This window comes from Aythya fuligula, chromosome 2 (genome assembly GCF_009819795.1).
Source record: "Aythya fuligula isolate bAytFul2 chromosome 2, bAytFul2.pri, whole genome shotgun sequence".
NCBI lineage: Eukaryota > Metazoa > Chordata > Aves > Anseriformes > Anatidae > Aythya > Aythya fuligula.
Genome location: NC_045560.1, coordinates 23,933,894 through 23,955,098, shown reverse-complemented (window position 1 = coordinate 23,955,098; position 21,205 = coordinate 23,933,894). Strand labels below are relative to the sequence as shown.

Genomic DNA, 21,205 nt, shown 5'->3' with positions numbered 1-21,205 from the left:
AATATCCTACGTCCCATAATTCAGAATTTTGTCAGGGGCTGTAATGAAAATTGTAGCATCCAAAATTATTCAGAATATGAAGAACACTCCAATACATCTTTTCTTGCAAAGATGTATAAAGCTTAAATGGAAAGGTTTTGAAATGATAGTGAGAAGAGCTCATTATAAGGACAACTGTAATTTTGCAAGAATTCTCTGAACAGCACAGAGATAATGCTCAATTTTCAAAAAAAATAGGTATTTCAACAGAAAAGTGAAAATCACTGCTGTTTCTTTGATGAGTTCAAGAGAGAATGTGTGCTGCAGTAGACTTATGGCTGTGCTCAAATCAATTCCAGAGAAAAAGATGTAACAGTACAAAACAATTGAGCCTGCTACAGTCAGTGGCAATTTGTGCCTCCAAAGCTGTGAGTTCATCTCAAATGACTTGCAACAAACAACAAAATCCAAGCAGCAAATTGGTTAAAAATCACATCTAGCATTCGAGTTGGAACATCAGCAAGAAGTCCTCCATACATACAGTACACTAAATTTCTCATGAAAATACATCAACAAAACTGACTGCAGATATTATGCATGGCTTTTCCTGCATGGCTGCCTGTCTATCAGCAGGAAAATCACATTTTGTAATTATATTCTCTTCAATATCTGGACCACTTTGACAGGTAATTCCATGCCAACTCAAAAGCTACGGGGTGGTGGCTCCACCACCACTTCCCATGGCAGCAGTAAAACCAACCACCCCCATCACCAAGCTCTAGGATTTTCCAAGACAACTCTTCTTTATGACATTAAAACAGCATACCTGTAACTGATATTTAATCAATTGAACATATTTGGAACATTTCTGTTTGTTACAGAAAAACACTATTTATGCAAAGTCCAGGAAAAATATTTTACACATAGTCTCTACAGTTTTAAATACTTTTTCTTTGCACTTCTACAAAGATTTAGTAGACTTAAAGAGGACATATTCAAACATACTAAGCCTGTAGACTGGAAGGCATCAGCAATGAATAAATGAAGCTGAGCTTTCACAATACACAAACAGGCATTATGTTTTTTCCTAGAGTCTTTATTTCACCACTGCTCACTTGGCACTTTTGGTATTTTCCTCTTCAGGTAAGTCATACACAATATAATATTAAATTACAAGTATCCTACACAGCAAAACTGCAATATAACTTATATGAATCTGATACAAGTTCCAGAACAGAATGATACAAACTGGGTCAAAATCTTGCTGATGTGATGTTTGTTACTAGCTTAGATTACTTTACATTTATGTAAAAGTCTAGCAGAAGTTTGTCATAAAATTATTTTCAGTCAGAAGCTGCAATGGATCTCCTAGTCACTATGACAAGACAGTAAGTTCTATTGTAGCAGTGACTTATAAAAATTTCAATAATAAATTCTCAATATTTTTGCAAAACAAATCAAAAAACGTCACCTAACAATTTTCACACCATTTCTGACTAGTGCGCTGTCATGGAATAAGACAATTAACTGATAAAACTGCCTCCTGCTGCATACTAAGCGGGTCAGTCCAGAACTGATATAGGAACTTCAGAGACAACTCAATTGCCTAAAAATATGATAAACAAAAGAGCACAATCACAATACATTAATTCACCAGCAACAGAAGAAAAAGTCCAGAAGTTACTTTTACGGCGGCAAAATGCTCTGCTTAAGCTGTTGATACAAAAATCTGAAAACACAATATGAATGCAACACCCAACACTAGCTATATTGCTATCTGACTACTTGCTCTTGATAAATTGCTAAATCCTGAATTCTACATAGGCTTATATTAGGGCATGGAGTGGAAATATCAGTGAAAAGCATGCCACACTTGGAACAATCATTACTTTTGAAATCAGATGATCAACTTATCTCAAAAGTAAAAAGTAGTCACAGAAAGATATTTACTGAACTACACCAAAACACAGAAGTCACGTACATGGAAGAAGCACTTCATTACAGATGGAGTTGCTGCTAAGAGTAGTTGTCTTGACTCTAATGTTAATAAATAATAATAATAACCAAAAAAAGTCCATAAGAATCTGTTCCTTAACTAACCAACTTTCCATTCATGCACCTTCATGCCAAGGTATCAAATGAAAAGCCTATGGGAGAGGCTGAAAGCCAGTCTGGACCTACCTAAGGGAACTCAAGCATTAAGAATGTTATATTTAATGTGCGATTCCTGATTCAAGAACAGCAGTATATAAATTGTATTTAAATAGTATAGAAGTATATAAATAAAATATAAAATTTTACTTAGTCCAGAAACAGGCTTTTGGGTACTGTTATCACGCAGCCTCTCCGTTGCTTAAACTTGTATTTGCTAGGACACGCTCCTTCATTTCAATGTGTTTTGTAAGGTATAATTATCAAGGTATTGCTACCTGAAACATTTAGGAAATTTTAACACTATTATTATCAGACCAAATTTACAAACCGTGCATAGCACAGCCTGACAGCTAAATATTTTTACTTTGCCAGGACTTCAGTGGGAAATAACCCCAACAAAGCTATCTGGATCTGCAAAACAGGATCACTTTGCAGCTCCTGTGTGCTTTAAGGAGCACCCTAGCTCTCACATTTATAAAGAAGTCACCGAATTTTATTGTCCAAGACCCTCACCTGATCCAGGCTGAGCATTCCCACAAGCTCTCTCCCCAGCAAATTCTTGCTCACCACACAGGTCAAGCCAGGACAGCGCACCGAAAACTGCACAAGGCAAACTGCTCAGTGGTAGCTGGCACGGTGCAAGGACTCTCCTTAAAGAACAAAATGATCCTTTACCTACAACAGCTGGATTCCACTGGAGCTTCATGACTCATGGTCACAGTGCCAACCACAAGTTGTGATTGACTGTGGATCTCTGTATTGCAGTGTAATCACAAACTCTTCTAATAGTATTATCAATTTTCTTGTCTGTAGGGTCTCAGGGAAATAGGAATGGCCTGCCAGAGTGTGCCTATCCATGTGGGAAGTAGTGCATAGGTCTACTTTTCAAATAGCTCCTCCAAGCTTAATGGCTTAGGGAAAAAATATTAAAAACTGTGGGTTTTTTGTTTAAGACTTACACAACAAAATGGATAAAAAAGAGATGAGGCAACCAGTCTTGCTGTAGGACTTTCAAAGACTGCCTAACCTCCTTTGCAAAGACACATAGCATTGATGATCATTAGTTTGCTCGATTACAACTTTTTGAAATTCTTCCTGAAATCAGAGACACAGAGAAGAACATGAAAAATATTCAGGTAACTTCTAATCTCCTGGTGTGACAAACATCAACCTCACTGCAAAACGGATCCACATAATGAAGGTCTTTATGGAGCATTCACCTCTACTTGCCGATTTCTTAATTTTCCCATCTGCATTCTTAACTTCTGGCCACATTTTCCATATTATATGTTATTTTTCCCCTAATTTACTTGACATTTGTGTTTAATGAATCTTAGCATCAAAAAATTTCCAAAGCATTATTGATTTCTTAAGCCCAGAAAACTAAAATAGGAGAATCCCAGAGACACAATGAATAGAGCTGGTGGTTTTAACATTTGGGGAGAAAAAACTGTTTGAGAAAGAAAGCTAGGGGGAAGCAATAGTGGATGAAAACACATCACTAAGAAATACTCTAATTTAAAATTTGCTTTAAAAAAATCTTACGTTCATAAGAGCTTCTGGAGTTTCATTCCTTATACAAAGTAAAAGCAAACACAAGTAGCTGGATTACTTCTCTGTATCAAACAATGACAAATACACTAAAGGTTTGCAAACGGTCTGATGGTAAAAGCAAATGAAAAGTTCCATAAAAAAAAAAAAAAAAAACAATAAAAAAAAAACACTTGCAGCTATTCTAATAGAAGCATTTAAGGTTATTCTCAAACAAAAGAAGCAACTCTACTTTTTGAGACTAAACTAGGCAAATTAAGTTTGTATACAGTGTGAAACAGCCCACTTCATATCACTTACACTGCAGTACATATAGTGTCACACATGAGAGAATAATTGTTTTTACAAAGGAGCTCCAGTAAAATTGTAATAAAAACTTCAGAAAATAATTGATAGGACTGATTCTTCCCCTTTTACTAGTATTCAGTTACTAAGGGAAAAAAAAAATAATTGGCAAGTACAGAAAAAAAAAAAAAAAAAAAAAAAACAAGCAGGAACTGCTGTCAAACTAGTTATTTGATCCCATGTTGATATACAACTGATTTCTTCTTAGATTATAATTCACATGCTGCATAAAGCATAAACATGCTCCCCTAGAAATAAAACTCCTTGGCTTTTACCCTTAATCATTAACAGCAAAAAACATATTTCATCACTCTACCATTACTACCACAGTTGGTTTGCTTTATGTACTATAACATATGGTGAAATATATTTATTTTTTGTTCAATTCCACTGCATTTCTATTGAGAATAATCTATGGCTTCACTAACAAATGAAATACAGTAGCTGTCAGTTAAGTCATCAAAAATATTTCAAATTATTCCATACAATGGTCACGTTTTGATCTTTCTATCTTGTACCAATCATAACTGCTTTTTCCCTCCTCTCTTTTCCTAAACACACTGCTTCCCTAAGCTCTCATGCAGGTTCAAATATTACACTAAGATCCAAAATGCTACCAACACACTCCTACATAAGCATTCAAGAATGACTACTTAAAACAACTACCTCACTTTTTGTTTTATTAAAGACAGCAGTTGATAGAAATAAAATAATTACAGAGGTTCGTAAGGCAAAAGGATACTCTGACATCCATGATATAGTCTGCATTTATAAGGGATCGTTTTAATTTTATCTTCCTATATCAAGCAAATCTGTTTCTGATAAAGACATTTATTCAAATCTAGCAAGATGCACAGACTTGTTAGCAGAGATGAGAAAGTGGCTGATCACGTCCTTCACTCACTCGTCCCAGAGGGCATTCAGCCAAGCATATATTGGAAAAAATTGCTCATACTACCCTCTTAATACAATAATAAATAAGGCTGCCGAGAGAGAAATACAAAGCCATAGCAAGAAAAGCATTGCTTTTAAGCCTTTTCCTACCTTTTCCCTGATATTTACAAACCGCAGGCAGCGCTGCTGGGGAGTCTCACCAGGGTGGCTGCTGAGAGGTCTCATGTGGCATCCCCAGCTTCCCACCGCCTTCCTCCGCCTGGATTTTAAGCATTCCAAAGAAAACCCACCCTGACATGCACAGAATGAATCCTGCTCAAGTTGGAAGCATGTGATAACTAGGCTGCAGGTTTAAACGGGAAACCCCAGCACTCGATTAATCCCAGGCATTTAAGCAAGCCCCATCTTACCGTTTTGCTGTTGCCTCGATCAGGTTAGATTCACCGACAACTCTTTGACATGTCTCTGGCAATGTTAGTGTTTGCAGTCAGGCCGGGCTCATTCAGCAACTGAATGAATTCACAACATCTTTCTGCACTAGCAAGCTGAAACGGTACGGCTGTACTACAGCTAAGAAAGGGGGAAATCTAAAGCAGAAAACAAAGAAATCCCTAAAGACATCATAATCCCAGTGGAATAAAATATAAAAGGTACAGATGAGCACCAAGGGTACTATATTTCTCTGTCTAAATTTCAGCAGCAATACCATGCTCTTTCTAAAACCACTTTTTTTTTTCCTTTTTTTTTTAAATATATGATGGACTTGCCTGTGGAGTTCCCAGAAAGGCAGACTATCCAGGCTCTGCAGCAGCATTGCAGCCAAAGTAGCCATGCATATGCTATCTAGGCAATTTACAGCAGTCTTTTTGAAAAGATATTGATTTACAATGTAGTATTGCCTCAGCAGAATGCAGAACTGCAGCCAAAATTGCTAATGGTGATTTCAGAGGAATTAAGGAAAAAAATTCAACATTAAATCAAAAGGATGCAACTAATCATTCCCAATTCGATTATGTCCCAGTCCTGAAGGAAGCCAGCAAGTTCTTGAGTGACAAATGACATTAAAATAATAATCTAAGGGCATCTGGAAATAAGCACTATGAATGCTATTGTCCACTTCTATGGAAAAAAAAAAATACAAAAAAAGCATTTAAAATTTACTGAGCCAAAACATGAACTAGGAAGTTAATTTTAGAACTGTAATGAGGAAACATAATGTTTATGAACATACAATACAGAGCCGTGAGTAAGCAACGACACCTACTCTGTTCTGGGAAGCCACTGCTGAGCCCAAGCAAGCTTGGGTGTGGTACAAGGGAAAAGAGGGCAGCAGGAGCATACCCACAAGGAGGGCTTCTTCAAAAGAGAGGCATCACATCTTCTCTATCTCCTACTCCTACAGCAACCCCTGCTGGCCTGTGCTTCAGATGGCTCCTGGCTCCCCAGAAACCTCCTGGTGTCTGGGGGGGCACTGGAGAAACTACACTAGGAAAGGGGACAAATATATTCATGTGAAATCTTAAGATGGGAAAAACACATCCTGAACGTGTAGAAATATCTTCTTTTTCACATACAAACTGTCCCCGCCTCCCCACCCCCACCCCCCCAAAAAAAAAAAAAAAAGACATCAGAAAAAAAAAAGTTGAGCACAGAATGACAGCATTTTTACATTACTAAGAGGAGGTGCAATTAATCCAGTAGGGAAAACACAACCCTGGCTCATGACCAGGCTGCTGCACTGACCCTCCTCACACAAACATCAGAAATACACTCTTGTGTACAGTCCCACTTTGAAGAAAGCAAAACATGCTTGAACTCTACACATTTGCTCGAGTCCCACTGCAGTCACGAAGACATGTTTAAATACTTCTCATCTCAAGGCTCACAGCTGAGTCTAGCATCACTAGGCTTCAGTGACAAAAAAACTTGAATGGCATGAACAAATTCTGTAAGATGCTCCCAAAATGTAGTAGAACTTGTTCCACTTATCTATTTCCCAGCATCAGTCATAGGGGCATATTCCAGAAGACTACTCAGTTTCTTAGGTTGGTTTTTAAGCAGATAGAGGCTTCACTTCACCTGAAAAAGGAAGAGTTCCACTCTATGCAAAACTTCTCTTCTCAGGTGTCCCAAGTGTGGAGGTCTGACTTAAACATGAGAAAAATCTTCAAGTTGAAATGATGAGAACACATTCAAAACATCAATAATTCTTGTCCTTATACTACCAACATCAAATTGGTCTGAGGAGGAGAAAAAGCACACAGACGGATCCTCAGATAAAAGAGAGATAGCTTATGAGTATGCACCTGCAGAGACCGATATGTACCAAAAGAAGCGCCACATTCAGGACAAAGGGGCAGACAGCGCACTGAAAAGGAATGCAGAATGCTTCTGTGTTCCAGAACCAAGCACAGTGTTAGGGCCAAGGGATGGAGATAGAAAGCAAGACAGTCTACAAAGTAATGAGATCTGACTCAAAGAAGCCAAAACCTCCCATATATTAAAGTTAATTATTTTTACTGCATTAAAAAATCTGAATTTATTACATTTCCCTACCATAAACATTCAGCAGGTAGAAAGCAAGGATTCTGAAGAGCAGAACTCAGTGGCATGCTAAAAGTCTTTTGTTTGCCTATGGAAGGTCCAGCATTTTGTCTCAAGCAGCCTGAAGATGGTTCCAAAACCAAATGATGAAACCAAAAATACTTATGTTATGTGACAACTCCCTCAGAATCGCATAATGACTGAGGTTGGAAGGGACCTCTGGAGGTCATCCAGCCCAACCCCTGCTCAGGCAGGACCACCTAGTGCAGGTTATTCCATCATGCTGGCTTCCCATGTATACTGGTGCATGGGGTTATTCCTCCCCATGTACAGCACTCTGCGTTTCCCTTTGATGAACTGCACAAGGTTCTACTTGTCAGTCTACTTCTCCCACCTGCCGAGGTCCCTCTGGATAGCAGCACAACCCTCAGGCGTATCAGCCACTCCCCACAGTTTTGTATCAGCAGCAGACAGACAGAGTACCCTCTGCCCCATCATCCAAGTCACTAATGAAGATGTCAAACAGGATCAGAAACAGTCCTGACTCCTGGAACACCCTGCTAGTTACTGGCCTCCAACTAAATTTCATGCCATCAGCTGCTCAGCTCGTTTTCAATCCACCTCACTCTCTGCCCATCCAGTTTACAATCCAACAGCTTCTTTATGAGCATATCAAAGGAGAAAAAGTTGAAAGCCATACTTAAGTAGACAATATCCACCACTCTTTCCTCGTCTACCTGGCCAGTCATTTCACCATAAAATTATGAGGTTGGTCAAGTATGACATCCCCTTGGATTTCTTTCCCTTCAGAATCTATGCTGACTACTCTTGATTCTTTCTTGTCCTTCACATGCCTGGAAAAGGATTATCTGGATTATCTCTTCTATCACCTTAACAGGGATAGAGGAGTGGTTGACCAGCCTGTAGCTCCCTGAATCCTTCTTGCCATTTTTGAATATAAAGATAACATTTACAGTTAATTCAGTCCTCAGGCACTTCTCGCAGTCAACATGATCATTCAGCAAACATTGAGAGAGGCCCTGAAATGACTTTAGCAAACTCAGCACTCACAGGTGCATCCCACTGGCTTCCATGGACTTACGTATGTCCAGACTGCTTCTCTAACATGATCCTTTTCCACCAACTTCTCCGCAGTCTCTGTGTCCAGGAATTCCTGAAGGCTGGTCTTGCTAGTAAATACTGAAGCAACTACTGCATTTAGTACCTCAGTCTTTTGTATGCCCTGTGTCAGCAGGGCCACTGTAATTCAGCAGTAGGCCAACATTTTCCCTAGTCTTCTTCGTCCCAGTTACTTATAAAATCCCTTTTTCTTGCCTTTCTTTGCCCTCACCAGATTCAATTTTGGTTGGGCTTTGGCATTCCAAACTGCGTATCTGCATACATGGACAATGCCTCTGTATTCCTCCTAGGTTACCAGTCCCAGCTTCCACCTTCTGTATACTCACTTTTATGTCTGAGTTTCAAGAATTCTGCTCATCCACACAGGCCTCTTGGAAGTTTTGTCTAACTCCCTACTCTCTTTATCCCCCTCATCTCCATGTGTTAGCCCTATCCCTATCTCTACTCCCAACCCCACTTGTTGACTGTGGTTGAAAACAACATGCATGCAGCATAAATATATGCTGTTTCTGCTCATGGTACCACAAACTGGATTGGGAAACCTAGCTGGTAGTCAGAGGCAGTCTAGAATTACAATTGGAATTCATAAGTCTGACCATCCGGATCACACAGAGCCCCTTGTACCATGAGGCTGGTTTGTTTCCCAAGGGGCTAGAAGAGTAACAGAACCAAAACAAAACAAACAAAAAAAAAAATCAATACAAATCAAAAGGTCAAATACCTATGGTTTTCTGCATGGAAACCAACTACAAGTACAAGCTTCATAATATCTGTACTCTAAGTCATGCCATTTTCATCCCAAGGCAGACTCCAAAATGTTTGAATGTGGCACTTGAGAACAATCTTTCATGTATATGGGGGCATCTTTGGAGCTTTTCAATATAATAGATGTACAGTCATCTGCAAGTCATTATACTTAGAAGAGACTGATTATGCAGCTCTGATGGTCAATGAACTAAACATTGCAATCCATCATTTATTAATACTGTATAGTGAAAAGAATATCACTAGTTGCTTTGTGTTCTGTGTGGTCATACTGCATAATGTCCAAACACAACTTAGAAGTAATGTTCTTGGTCTATTTTAAATCATCCAAGACAGAGGATGTTTTCCACATAAGGCAAGGGAGAAAGGCCAACTATTCCACCCTTCCCATGAAGTAATAACCACATGCAATAGTTTGTACAAGTATCTTACAGACAAGAGCCTATTTCCTCCTCATACAAGAAACTGCATGACTAAGAAAAGCCACTGCTCATCACACACCTCTTAACACCCACCAACGGAATATACAAAGAAAGAATAAACACACTTTACAGTTTCAAAAATTTTCTTACTTGTGAAAGTGATTTGGCCATCTAGCCAGACACTTTATAAACCACTGATATTTCATAAAAACTGATTTTCTGATTTTAAAAGATGGCTGACAAGTTGTATTCAAAAACACTGGACTGGATGAGACAACACCTATCCAACTCCAGTTCAGTTCCCTGTTACCACTGGCAATCACAAAACATGACAATTTTCCTAAACTGATCAGTTTGGTTTTAGTTTGAAATTAAAATACATAGAGTACACAAGATATGACCTTAATAAAACAACCCAGCAGCAACAAAAATGTGTTGAATGCAAAGAAAATCATTTTTTGCTTAAGATGGCAAGTGAAGCAGTGAATAACATTGTACAACGGAATGTGTGACAAGTTATTCTGAGTACAACATGCTGTCAAACTTGCTTTGCAATACCAATATTTGAACTACACCATCTGCATTATCTGCCATGGTGGGACTTCGCTTAAAATATAGTCACTGTCTGAAATGAAATGCAATGTAACACTTGATGTCAATTATCTTTGCAACCTTTATCTATAAAAGACGATAATTTATATTTTTATGGATTGATTCCAAATGTAATTTGCATTATAAAAAATGTTTAAAGTACAAGTTCAAAGGGAACAACAACATTGAGAACATTTTGTAATGATTTCACACATTAAAACAGTCTAGAGACATTTTCAACTTGGTGAGAGCATTCTTTGCACATAAAAGATTAATTCAATGACTTTGGACAATTATAATCTTTGTGTGCAACAGGAAAACCTAACTAAAATTCCTAGTAAATCCATGTTTTCCTATGAATACTAATACAGTTACAATTAGATTGTTTTGTTTGTTACTATTAATTCTGTGTTTCCTGCTATGCTGTCAAAGACCTCATACAAATAAAATAATCCAGACTAAAATGCATTAGCTCAATGCATCAATGATAAGATCTTGAATTTTAACTTGATTTAGGATTTCCTCTTCAGGAAGCTGACTGCTATTTTCCAAACCTTAACTTTTCTTTTTAGCTTTTAGACTTGCAGTTGATACACAAGGATAACAGATGTAGAACAAGACGTAGTCAAGGTATGGAATTTCCTAATTACTTTACTTTTAAGGAGAGATCAGATTGGTATGCTTTTCCGCTTGGGGTAGGCATCTAGATAAATGCAAGAGAGGACTCAGATATACCTTACCTTGCAAAAATAAAGCACATCTTGCTATATAAAAATAAATACATAAATACTCCTCTACTGGCCATGTTCTTCATACCTGCAGAAAAAGTTATCTATTGCACAGGGACAGAACTTTATCTCAGCTAGTACCATGCTCAAGCCTTTATAATATACTAAAAATATGCTGTTAAAAAAAAAAAAAAGACTAATCTGGAAAGTGTATGCAGCCTACACCACATCAGGTGAAATAATCTCTGAAAGACAGTAAACTGAAAGCAGAATCATTCATCCTCAGCATCATACAGTTAAAAGTGCTGTCAACAGCAGCAACATTTCACTACAGAAATGGAAGTGCCTTCACAATACACAAAAATTCTCCACAGGAAATGAACGATAGCTCCTAAGAATTATGATGTATGCATATACAGAACCTTATGTTCAATTACAAACTCTTAATGTATTGAGTACAAAGCACAACAACCTAGACTATTCAGAGAAAAAAAGTAAAAAGAGGAAGGAAGGGAGGAAGGGAGAGAAAGAGAGAGAGAGAGAGAAAGAGAGAAAGAAAGAAGCCATCTAAATCAACATTTCAGTCAATCATTTTTCAAAAACACCACAAAAAACTGAAGCAGTATAAAATTCAAATTTATGCACTCTGTCTGGAAGATGACAGTGATCAGCAAGATGGCTTACTGGAGTAGCTTAAATTAAACTAACCTATCTACTATAATATACAATTCATAAAACCACGTAGTGGACAATTCTCACATTTACAATCCAAAAAATAAATTCTAGCTAATCAGGAATGAGTATTAATATTTCTGTGACATATCTTTAATGACGAATACTAGTGACAGAGTTTACAATTATTTTTTTTTGGTTATTTTTTTTAAGGGACAGTTTTAAAGAATTAACAATAGCTTTTTGATATCTACAAGTATAATCCCCGGGGAAGAATCACTGAAAATGTTTCATTTTCAAGTTACATTTATTCCTACAGCTGATCTCATACAGGGTTGAAACTCAATGATATCCCATTTCAAAGTCATCCATAGTATTATAGCTAGGAGAAGAAAGCTTTCTATAAATGAATTAAAACTTAACATAAAAAGATAAGTTTGCCTTCATCATTTTCTCAGGTCTGAATATGTCATGCACGGAAAATTCTAGTCTTATTTGAAAGCACTGCATTTTAGCTTCCCTTCATTTTCACTTTGAGATACTCACATGAAAGGCTTTTTTTACCCATTTTCCTACATTCTAAAAGAAAAAAAAAATCTGCTTTCCAACTAAAAAAAAAATAAATCTATGTACAAAATGTAAGCTACCATGTGTTTTTTTTCTAAAACAAACAAACAAACAACAAGCCAATCAATCCCCACATCCCTATAATGTAGATAAACTAGAATAAGTTCCATGTTTATGGTGTCCACTTCAAAAAAATCTATTCTATTCTTGTTCATTATACCCTGTTCCTTTGAGCACAGCTTCAGTCCTTAAGGCTATTGCTATCTGCTGAGCTTGCCAGCAGATATCCAAATAGTGATTTCATGTTATGAGAACAGTGAAACCACTGCCTTCAGATGGGAATAACTGTTGACTCAACACTTGTATGTTGGTAGTTCAAGTCTAGTGCACGTGAATGACTTCTGTTCACAAGGACTGTTCAGCAACCTCTATCCCCCCCTAACAGGATTTATTAACAAGGATAATCAAAACTTCAGGTGAAAAGTCCACTGAGGATCATGGCAAAAGGTATGTGATCTGTGAATTCAAGTCCCACAGACCAAACCTCTGGTTGTGTTCTGTGGAACCGATAGAAGCTATTTCAAAATAAGCACTCTTCTATTTGATGGCCTTAAGCTATACACTATGAAATGATGATACCCTGAAGGCACCGCAAAGTTGAGATGATACAGTCAACTACCTCATGTCTTGTATGCACTATTTTCAACATATTCATCAGAGCTTCTGAGAGCTTCCTCTGCAATCTCTGCAATACAGATATAAACTATTTCTGCAGGATGTCAGATAGCTTGAGAAGGTGTTCTTAAAGCCCCAAATGTGATCTACTTTAAAATTTAGCTTATCTTGCATTTACTAAATGAAGGACACTGATGAGTGTTGAGGTGAATATAAGTGCTCCATTAAGTAAAGATGACTCACTTGGCATTGAAGGAGGTAGATGGAGTATCTCCAGAAGAGTGAGGACTTTTACAGAAAAGCTAATAAAGAAGTGAGAAGTAGGAGGTCATCTTTCACTGGGAAGAAGGAACTGAGGAAGGGTTATTTTTTTCTCATCTTCATTCTCTTACGTGGAACCTTGAAGTAACCCAGATTAGTGAACTCAAGAGGTTTACATGACTGTGCATTTACCTGAGGTTTATCTGCATACAGCTCCAGTCGAATCCTTGCATAACAATTTCCCTAAGTTCTGTTCTTCCTGAAATTTGGTACCAAGATATAAAATCTGAAGGGCAGAATGGGAAATCTCTCAAGATGTCTTCTCCAGGCAGAACCATCTGATTGGTTTTGTTTTCAGAGATAACTGCAACTGTTAATAAATGAACCTCATAACAATGACATTTAACCCTAAATATGATGTTGAGTGGTATGGGAATTTCAGCAATTATTCCAAGCTCCTCACAAGTTTATTTCCTTTTATCAGGTCAATAACTTGTTTACTTTTACTCTTCACAATGTTCATCTCTGAGCTGTGACAAGGAGCCGAAGACCCATCAAACCAGAAGCCATGGCACTCTCCATGGCAAGTATCACTGGCGGATATCTAAGAGGCTACTCTTTATACAGGATGTTATTGAGAAATATGTGACACTATAAAAGCATGCTTATTAGAGCAATCTATAGAAAGTGACCCTACAAACTCATGATGTGGAAGAATAACTAGTTTGTGACCATCTCAGATGTCTTACTGGATTCAACATGTATGATGATATTTATTAGTCAGTTTAGCTGTAGTCTTATTATTATGGGTACAGTAACAGACAACAAATGTGTTTAGGTTGGGGAAAGAGCTATGCTTAACTAGTATTGATTACATGGTAATGTGCAATTTACTATAGTAAATTGTATAAATAATATAGTAAATTGTATAAATAAATCTCCTTTCTTATGGTTCTGGTAAATGGAGTTTGAGTTCTCAGCTTTCCTTCTAGAGATGCTACAATCTAGATGGTAAACAGGTCACCGCTGTTTTTATTCTGTGGAACAGGTATAAAACCTTATTTTTTTATGAAATGATTTTTAATATTAGCCTCATCAAAATCTGTCAGAGAAACATATATAGTGATAATCATACAACATCAGAATAAAAATTTATCAAGTCAGCTTCTGAAAGCAACCAAATTTGTTGCAGGATAAGGAGTTACATAATGTGATCTTTCTTCCTGTATATCCTTCTAGTCACCAGCAGTTAACTTATTAATAATAATAATAACAAATAAATAAATAAATAAAGATCTTGTCCTATCATTTACAACTCTGAAATTCACTTTTGAACTCATTTATAACTCAAGCTTCAGGTGGTAAAGAGATCCATGACACTGTGCAATTAGAAACCATTCCTTCTTTTGAAAACCAAAACAAACGAACAAAATCTCTGAATATTTCTCAGTAGGTAGGAACTACAAAGCACTTAAAGCAATGTTGCAGAAATATTCCCTCTTCACCAGCAAAAATTCAGCTTGTGATCTTATAGGATATTGTCTGGTCTTCCCTCAGTCTTCTGTTTTATGTTCTAATGGGTCTAATTACCTTCTCATCAAAAGGAAGCTATATTGCATATCTAACTGATTGTTCTTGTCTTCTCCCTCTGTGTCACCTTGTGTCATTTTTGTTATATGATGGGTAGTATTTCATATGGTATTTACATAAATAAGACTTTTGCAATTGCATAATAATGGCTTTGGTTTTTTCCTCCTTTATTTTCCTATTATTTTCTAAAGGTCTACTTATTTTTAGACTACTGCTGAACACTGGGTCAATATCTTCAACCTATTATTCAATGACCCTGTGATTCTGGAATTCTGGAATGACCCTGTGATCTGGAATACTGTCAAATTGCTTAGAGTCACTATTACACATGTACAGCTGCAGTTAAATTCTTCATATATATCAGTTCGTAAATATCATCATAAAATATGCCATTATCATCCAAACAGTCTACACTGCAAAATTCTTGAGCAACTTTTGGCAATTCAACTAAATAATAGTTTTGCAAAATGTGCCACTTTTTCATTATTTTCCATGTCTTGGTCTTCTACCTGAAGGGTTAGATGCCATTCCTTTTACAGTCTCAAAAATTGATGTTTTATCTGTTGGCATATATGACAGGTCTGACAAGTGTATAAGCATCATACAAATTACAATGCTTGGCAAGTCTGATGACAGCAAAGCTATAGGTTACATAGTGATGTACTATGAGATTGAAGGAGTTGCTGACAAAAAAAAAAAAAAAAAGTAAATAGAAATGATAAAGTAATACCTGATTTAGGAATATATGTTGCTTCTCATGATCAAATATGGGAAAAAACTATGAGAAATTTTTTGCCTTATTCCAGCTGTATTTCTGTAGAAAGCTGCGCTAACAGACAACAGTTTCACTTCATCATCCATACCTTTGTTCTACACATATTAAATCGGCACACATTAATGTACATTAAAAAAAAAAAAATGCTCTGCAAAGGCTCTAGCTCTATGTGATGCAATGCTGACTTAAGTGCTCATAAGAAATAAACACCAGCACTGCAGATATTGCACTGATATTTATCTGTTCTTCAGTTAGATACAAAGTATTGGGTTTGACCTATAAAGCTCTTAACTGTTTGGGTAACTAGCCCCTTGAAGACTGCTTTTCTTGTCCTGTTTTATCTCAGTATTTCAGATAAGAGGGTTGCATCTACCTGGGCATTCTCACTGAAGGGCACTTCAGTCCAGAACTTGATAAAGCTTTAATGTGTGTTGAGCAGCTTATCTATTTTCCCAGGACATGTTAGGCCAGAAAGGGAAAGCATCTGAGGAGAAGTAAAGACAGAACTGCAGAAAGGACAAGAAAGAAGAAGAAAAAACAAACAAACAAACAAAAAACTACCTTGTCTTCATACTGTAAAAACAATCTCTACAAAAAACAGTGACTGGTAGCACAGCTACATCAGCATACATGTTCACAGAGCACCCATTCTCACATGATTTTCTACCTAAACTGTTTTTTCCTCCTCTGACCATCTCTTTCAGCATCTTTGTCTGAATTTATTTTGACCATTCCAGAAGATATCCGAAGTCTGCAAGTATCAAGATCTTTTGCAGCAGAAGAATGATGTGGCAATGCATCTCTCCTGAAGCATGGCTGCCTTGGTGCTCATACATTTACAAGCCTTCTTCAGAACTCACACAAGACAAAACTCACTTGGCAAAATCTGCTGTGAAATAAAAACTGGTACTAAATTTAGTTGTAGACTGATTTAGCAGAGGACTACTATGAAAGGAATTCTTACTGCACCATAGAACTACACCAAAGCCCCCTAAATCAGTCATTGTCTGATAGGTGCTCTGCTAAGAGCACCTATGACCATCTACATACAGTTAGAATGATAATATACTACGATGTATATTTCCTAAGAGAAATATTTTCCAGAAAGGAGCAGTGAACTCAACAAGAGATGTTAAGAAACTAGTCAAAAAGTAGGATCACTGATACTCAATTTTTCTGTTGTTCTTTTAAATAGTAAATGTTTTCTCAACCAAAACTTAAAAATAAAATTAGCATTACCCTAGCAGCCTAGTCATTAAAATAGGACTCCACTGTACTAGATACTTTATTGATAGAGAATTGAGGGGAACTTCCATGTCAAACTTAGCCACCAAATCAAATGCAAGAGGGAGAGAATCCCACCTTTCCTTGCCTTCTCTTTCAGAGAGGGCAGTGGGTTAGGAAGCAGAGCAGCTGACGGGAGCTCTCTCTGAGCAGGGAGCTAAGAGAACTGATTTTAAAAAGTGTAATTATACTAACTGTTAAAAAGAAAAAAATAATAAGAAGGAAACTTGTAGCGAGACATGTACTTGTAATTTCAGTAGTGTACTCTTAACCATCATACATCTTTTCTTTCTGTAAAGCATACATTGTACAGATTGCAAACTAAAGCTAATTGTTGCAACTACTGTTTTTCTCATGCAATCCACAATATCATATTCAAATAAAGCAGTCCATCTTCAGCCAGGTTATGCCTGCCTCATATTGAGCCACTGAGTAGTAATCTGCCTCCCACATGATATTAGGAATTCTGTACTCAGCATTTAAGATGCTGCACAAAGAAAAAATAATCCAGTCCACAAAAAGTTGCGCATATAGATCCCCATTTATTGGATAAAACTCTGTTTACAAAACCTTTTACAGAATCAGGAATAAGTAAATAAATAAATAAATAATAATAATAAAGTTTTACCATAAAAACCAATACTGCATTTAATTACAGATGTTAAGTGAAAAACTGAGGTCTAGAACAGGAGAAGCATCAAAACATTAAAAATTATGTTTCCCCTAGAGCATTTCAAGGATAAACTGCAACTTGAAGTTTCACTTTGGAAAGGTTTGAAATGTAAATGCTGCAGAACAACTCTTTTAAGGTACAATTCCCAATGGATTTGGATGTCTGTGGGAACATATATGCGTGAAGTATTCTAGCATAACATTATGGCTGATGCCTGACACAACTTTGACTAAAATGACTGACAAAAATCCAGTAATGCTTTCAGAATTTATAATATTGACGGCTTATGTGTCCAACAGTATATTTGTCTTTCCTCAGAAAAGGTTGTGGAAATATTGTAAGATGTAAAGAGTACTAACAGATAGAATTACTAAGGTAATAAAAATTCAGACAAGAAAAATTTCATCTAAGATTTTACAGAAGCCACCATGATATAAAAAACTAGCACAAGATCACTTTAAAATGTCTTATGACTGCCTTTAAATTTCCTATGTCAAGCACAGATTTGACATATCCCAAATAAAAGGTTTCCGATTTGTTATGTTACAATAAACATATACACCTCATATTCTACTCTTACATCTGTTTTGTTATGGTCCTGGGGAGTCTCATTAACCTCAGTGCAACCAGTATGTTGAGAGATAAACACAGAAAAGACTGGGTGTTCTTTAAATGCCCATGACGGCATGAGCTACCAATTACAATACATGCACAGATGGCTAATTGGTTTCATCACAGTTTTCACAGCTCAGGGAAGGCAGACACCACCATTCTCATTTTCTCTGAAGGCCAGTGACAATAGACCAAGAACAATTCAAGTGTCTAGCCCCCTCAGGTACTGTTGCCCTATTTGATAATATATATATATGTATATATATATATGTATTTTATTGTAATTTACACACTCAACTTGCCCAATGCAATTTTAAGTAGCTCTTCAGTGTACACATCGATATCAGATCTTAGCTTTTCATAACCATGCATATTTTTCTTTTTAGGAAAGCTAAAATGATTGTCATATAAATGACAAATTCTAAACATTTCGGAAAAAGATCAAGGGTTATAAGATTCACAATTACGTTGTCAGGAAGGGCAACACTAAAAAAAGAAAAGGTAAAATAAGTGCAAATAAGTCTTTGCAGCTAAAGCTAGGTTTTGAAAGGACAGTTTGGTTCAAATCCATTCCCTGTAATATTGCTCCTTCCTCTGAAATACCTGATAATACAGATCTCATCAGATTCATCTATAGCTGTTGTGCTATCAGCAAGGTTAGATCACAGACCACAGGCTTCTATCACTAAGCTTGAACAGTGACAAGAGTAATAGCTTCAATCCCTAAATGGATCAGCCAAAGGTAGGGCACACATATCAGTGAGTTCATGACTATCTGTTGAAACGGAATAGAGATACTGAGGACTCCATAAAAAGATCTGAATTCCTAAAAGCAAATTTTCTCCAAATACTAGAGATCACCTTCCCCACACTCCAAAACTCTTGTCCATTCTCCCTTTATACCCATTAGCTTCCAGCCTCCTACTGGCCTCCCTGAAACAGCTTCCAATACTGCCTCCACTCCTAGCCCTCCGCACAAGCCCACGTACACACTTGTACTTTCCAAGGTCTTCTTAAACCTGCCAAATTCCTTGTTCTGCATATATGAGAAGCACTGAATATACACAGGAGAAATGCTCTCCTGTTCTCCAAGTGCCTTGGAGGAAACTGAGGAGGTACAGTGCAGTACAAGGTAGACTTTGTCCCTTTCCATTTAGGTGTCCCTTCTCATCCTCCAGCACATGCACAGGTAAGTCAGCACAAATCCTATAAGGAGCCACAGCATACTTCGACAACACAAAATCCTGAAAAGTTTCAGCCATGCTCTAACAAAGCTATGATAAGTATTTATTAAATGCTTTTTTTCTGGATTCCAACTTTGGAAAAACCTGGTTAAAATAATGAAAAGAATAAATCCTTTTTGGAATGAAGACTTCCAAGCTTTAAGTATTTGAGGTAATGAGCTTATGATTCATTTCTAAAGTTACTGTTCATGCTTACACCTGCTTAAAACCTCCCTGAAAACTGGCATACAGTGGCTCCAGGCATTTCTGTTCCGTTATGAATACGGAGAGGTAACACATAGAATTATTTGGATTTTTGTTCAGCATAAAAAGGATTCCTTCTATTGCATCCTTCAAATTTTCTGCTTCAAACAGGCATTGAAACTAAAATGGTTCACAAGCTGATTTCTGATAGACCAATTTGCTGACTGTACAGTTAAAATCAACAACAACAAAGCAGCCAATAACTGGAGGTCGAGCAATTCAAATCTGTCATTGAAAAGTGTAGCTTAATAACATTGGCTCACTGAGGACTGTTTAATATGAAGATTACCAGCAAAAGCTGTCAGTAGTGTTTACAGAGATCTGAAATAAATTCTTCTTCCATACCTGAATAGTTAGACTATCATTATCTTGTTCTCCCATGCTAGTAGCAGGTGACTATCAAAAACAAATGAAGCAGCTTTTGCAGCCACGTAATTCCAAGGATTATGCAAGGCCATTTCCCAAGCCATTTCAAAGCAAATAATGAAGTTGCAGTGGTTCTTTCACAAGCATGCAGTGGGAGCAGACAAGGTTACTAGGTGAGAGCATGTACAGGTCATAAAGACAACACAGGTTTCAAAGTTGGTGCACTGTTTGATCTGATCCCACATTTCAAGGATTTGCTTGCACTAAAATTAATCCTTCAGTCTCTATTCTTATTCTGTCAAATATATTCCCCTAATGAACAATTTTTGAGGATACAGGCAGCAAGATACCACTGAATATTAAATTGTGTAATATGCCTCCATTGTGTAAACTGTAGGAAATAACATGCATCAAGGGCATCCCTGGGGTCATTTGCCAGAAATATTCATTTACATTTTTTAATTGCTGTTTTTCATTCCAAACCCAGGTAATATAAACAACATTAAGCATGCCCTTATCAAGCAGCTGTTCTTTAACCAAAAATCTCAAGTCAAAGTAAAAATATGAGTTTTGACCCCATTCCTATACAATGCACTGTGAAGAGAAAGAAAAAAAAGGGGGGGGGGGGGGGAAACAACCTCTAGCAGCAGGTTTTTGAACATATATGTAAGAAAATTGAGCCACTAAATAAAATCCCACTCTGTTATGTAAGCATAAAGAAACCCACAAACCTGACTCTTCCGCTAGCAAAGGCCAAGACACAAATAAAGATATGCTTGTCAGAACCATGAATACACAGAGTGAAAAAATAAATAAAAACAATATTCAAATCTGAAATGCTAGAGGCGTTCCCTGATTCACACATTGCATACAACTGGCACACTTAAATTCATGTATATCCTTTCTGAACAAACCAGGATATTAAAATAAGCATGGCATAAGTCCAGCTAACACATTAATATGAAAATATTATGACTACATCCCTTGTTCCTTAAGTAAGGAATTAAAAGAGCGTTCCTCTCTTTTATGCTACCATCACAATTAGTGATAAGGAAAATGATGCACAGTTGCCTGTCAATTTGCCCTGCAAAAAGTGGCCTTATCATAAAAAAAAAAAAAAAAAATAGCAA

At 36.9% G+C, this 21,205-nt stretch overlaps 1 protein-coding gene across 5 annotated transcripts in view; it reads right to left on the bottom strand.

The window, feature by feature from the left end:
* CDK14 (cyclin dependent kinase 14) overlaps positions 1-21,205 on the bottom strand; it is a 328,926-nt gene that overhangs the window by 257,956 nt on the left and 49,765 nt on the right. Inside the window, exon 1 of one of the 5 annotated variants that reach the window (XM_032181407.1) lies at positions 5,334-5,487. The exons of 1 other annotated variant lie outside the window; for it this stretch is intronic. Coding sequence is in view for 2 of the 4 variants with exons in the window: in XM_032181405.1 (XP_032037296.1) it covers positions 5,074-5,148 (75 nt within the window). In the remaining 2 variants the exon portion in view is untranslated. Of the gene's footprint in view, positions 1-2,646; positions 2,666-4,888; positions 4,913-5,073; positions 5,231-5,333; positions 5,488-21,205 lie in introns of those variants that run through there. 3 more of the 5 variants (XM_032181405.1, XM_032181408.1, XM_032181406.1) reach the window with 3 other exon arrangements.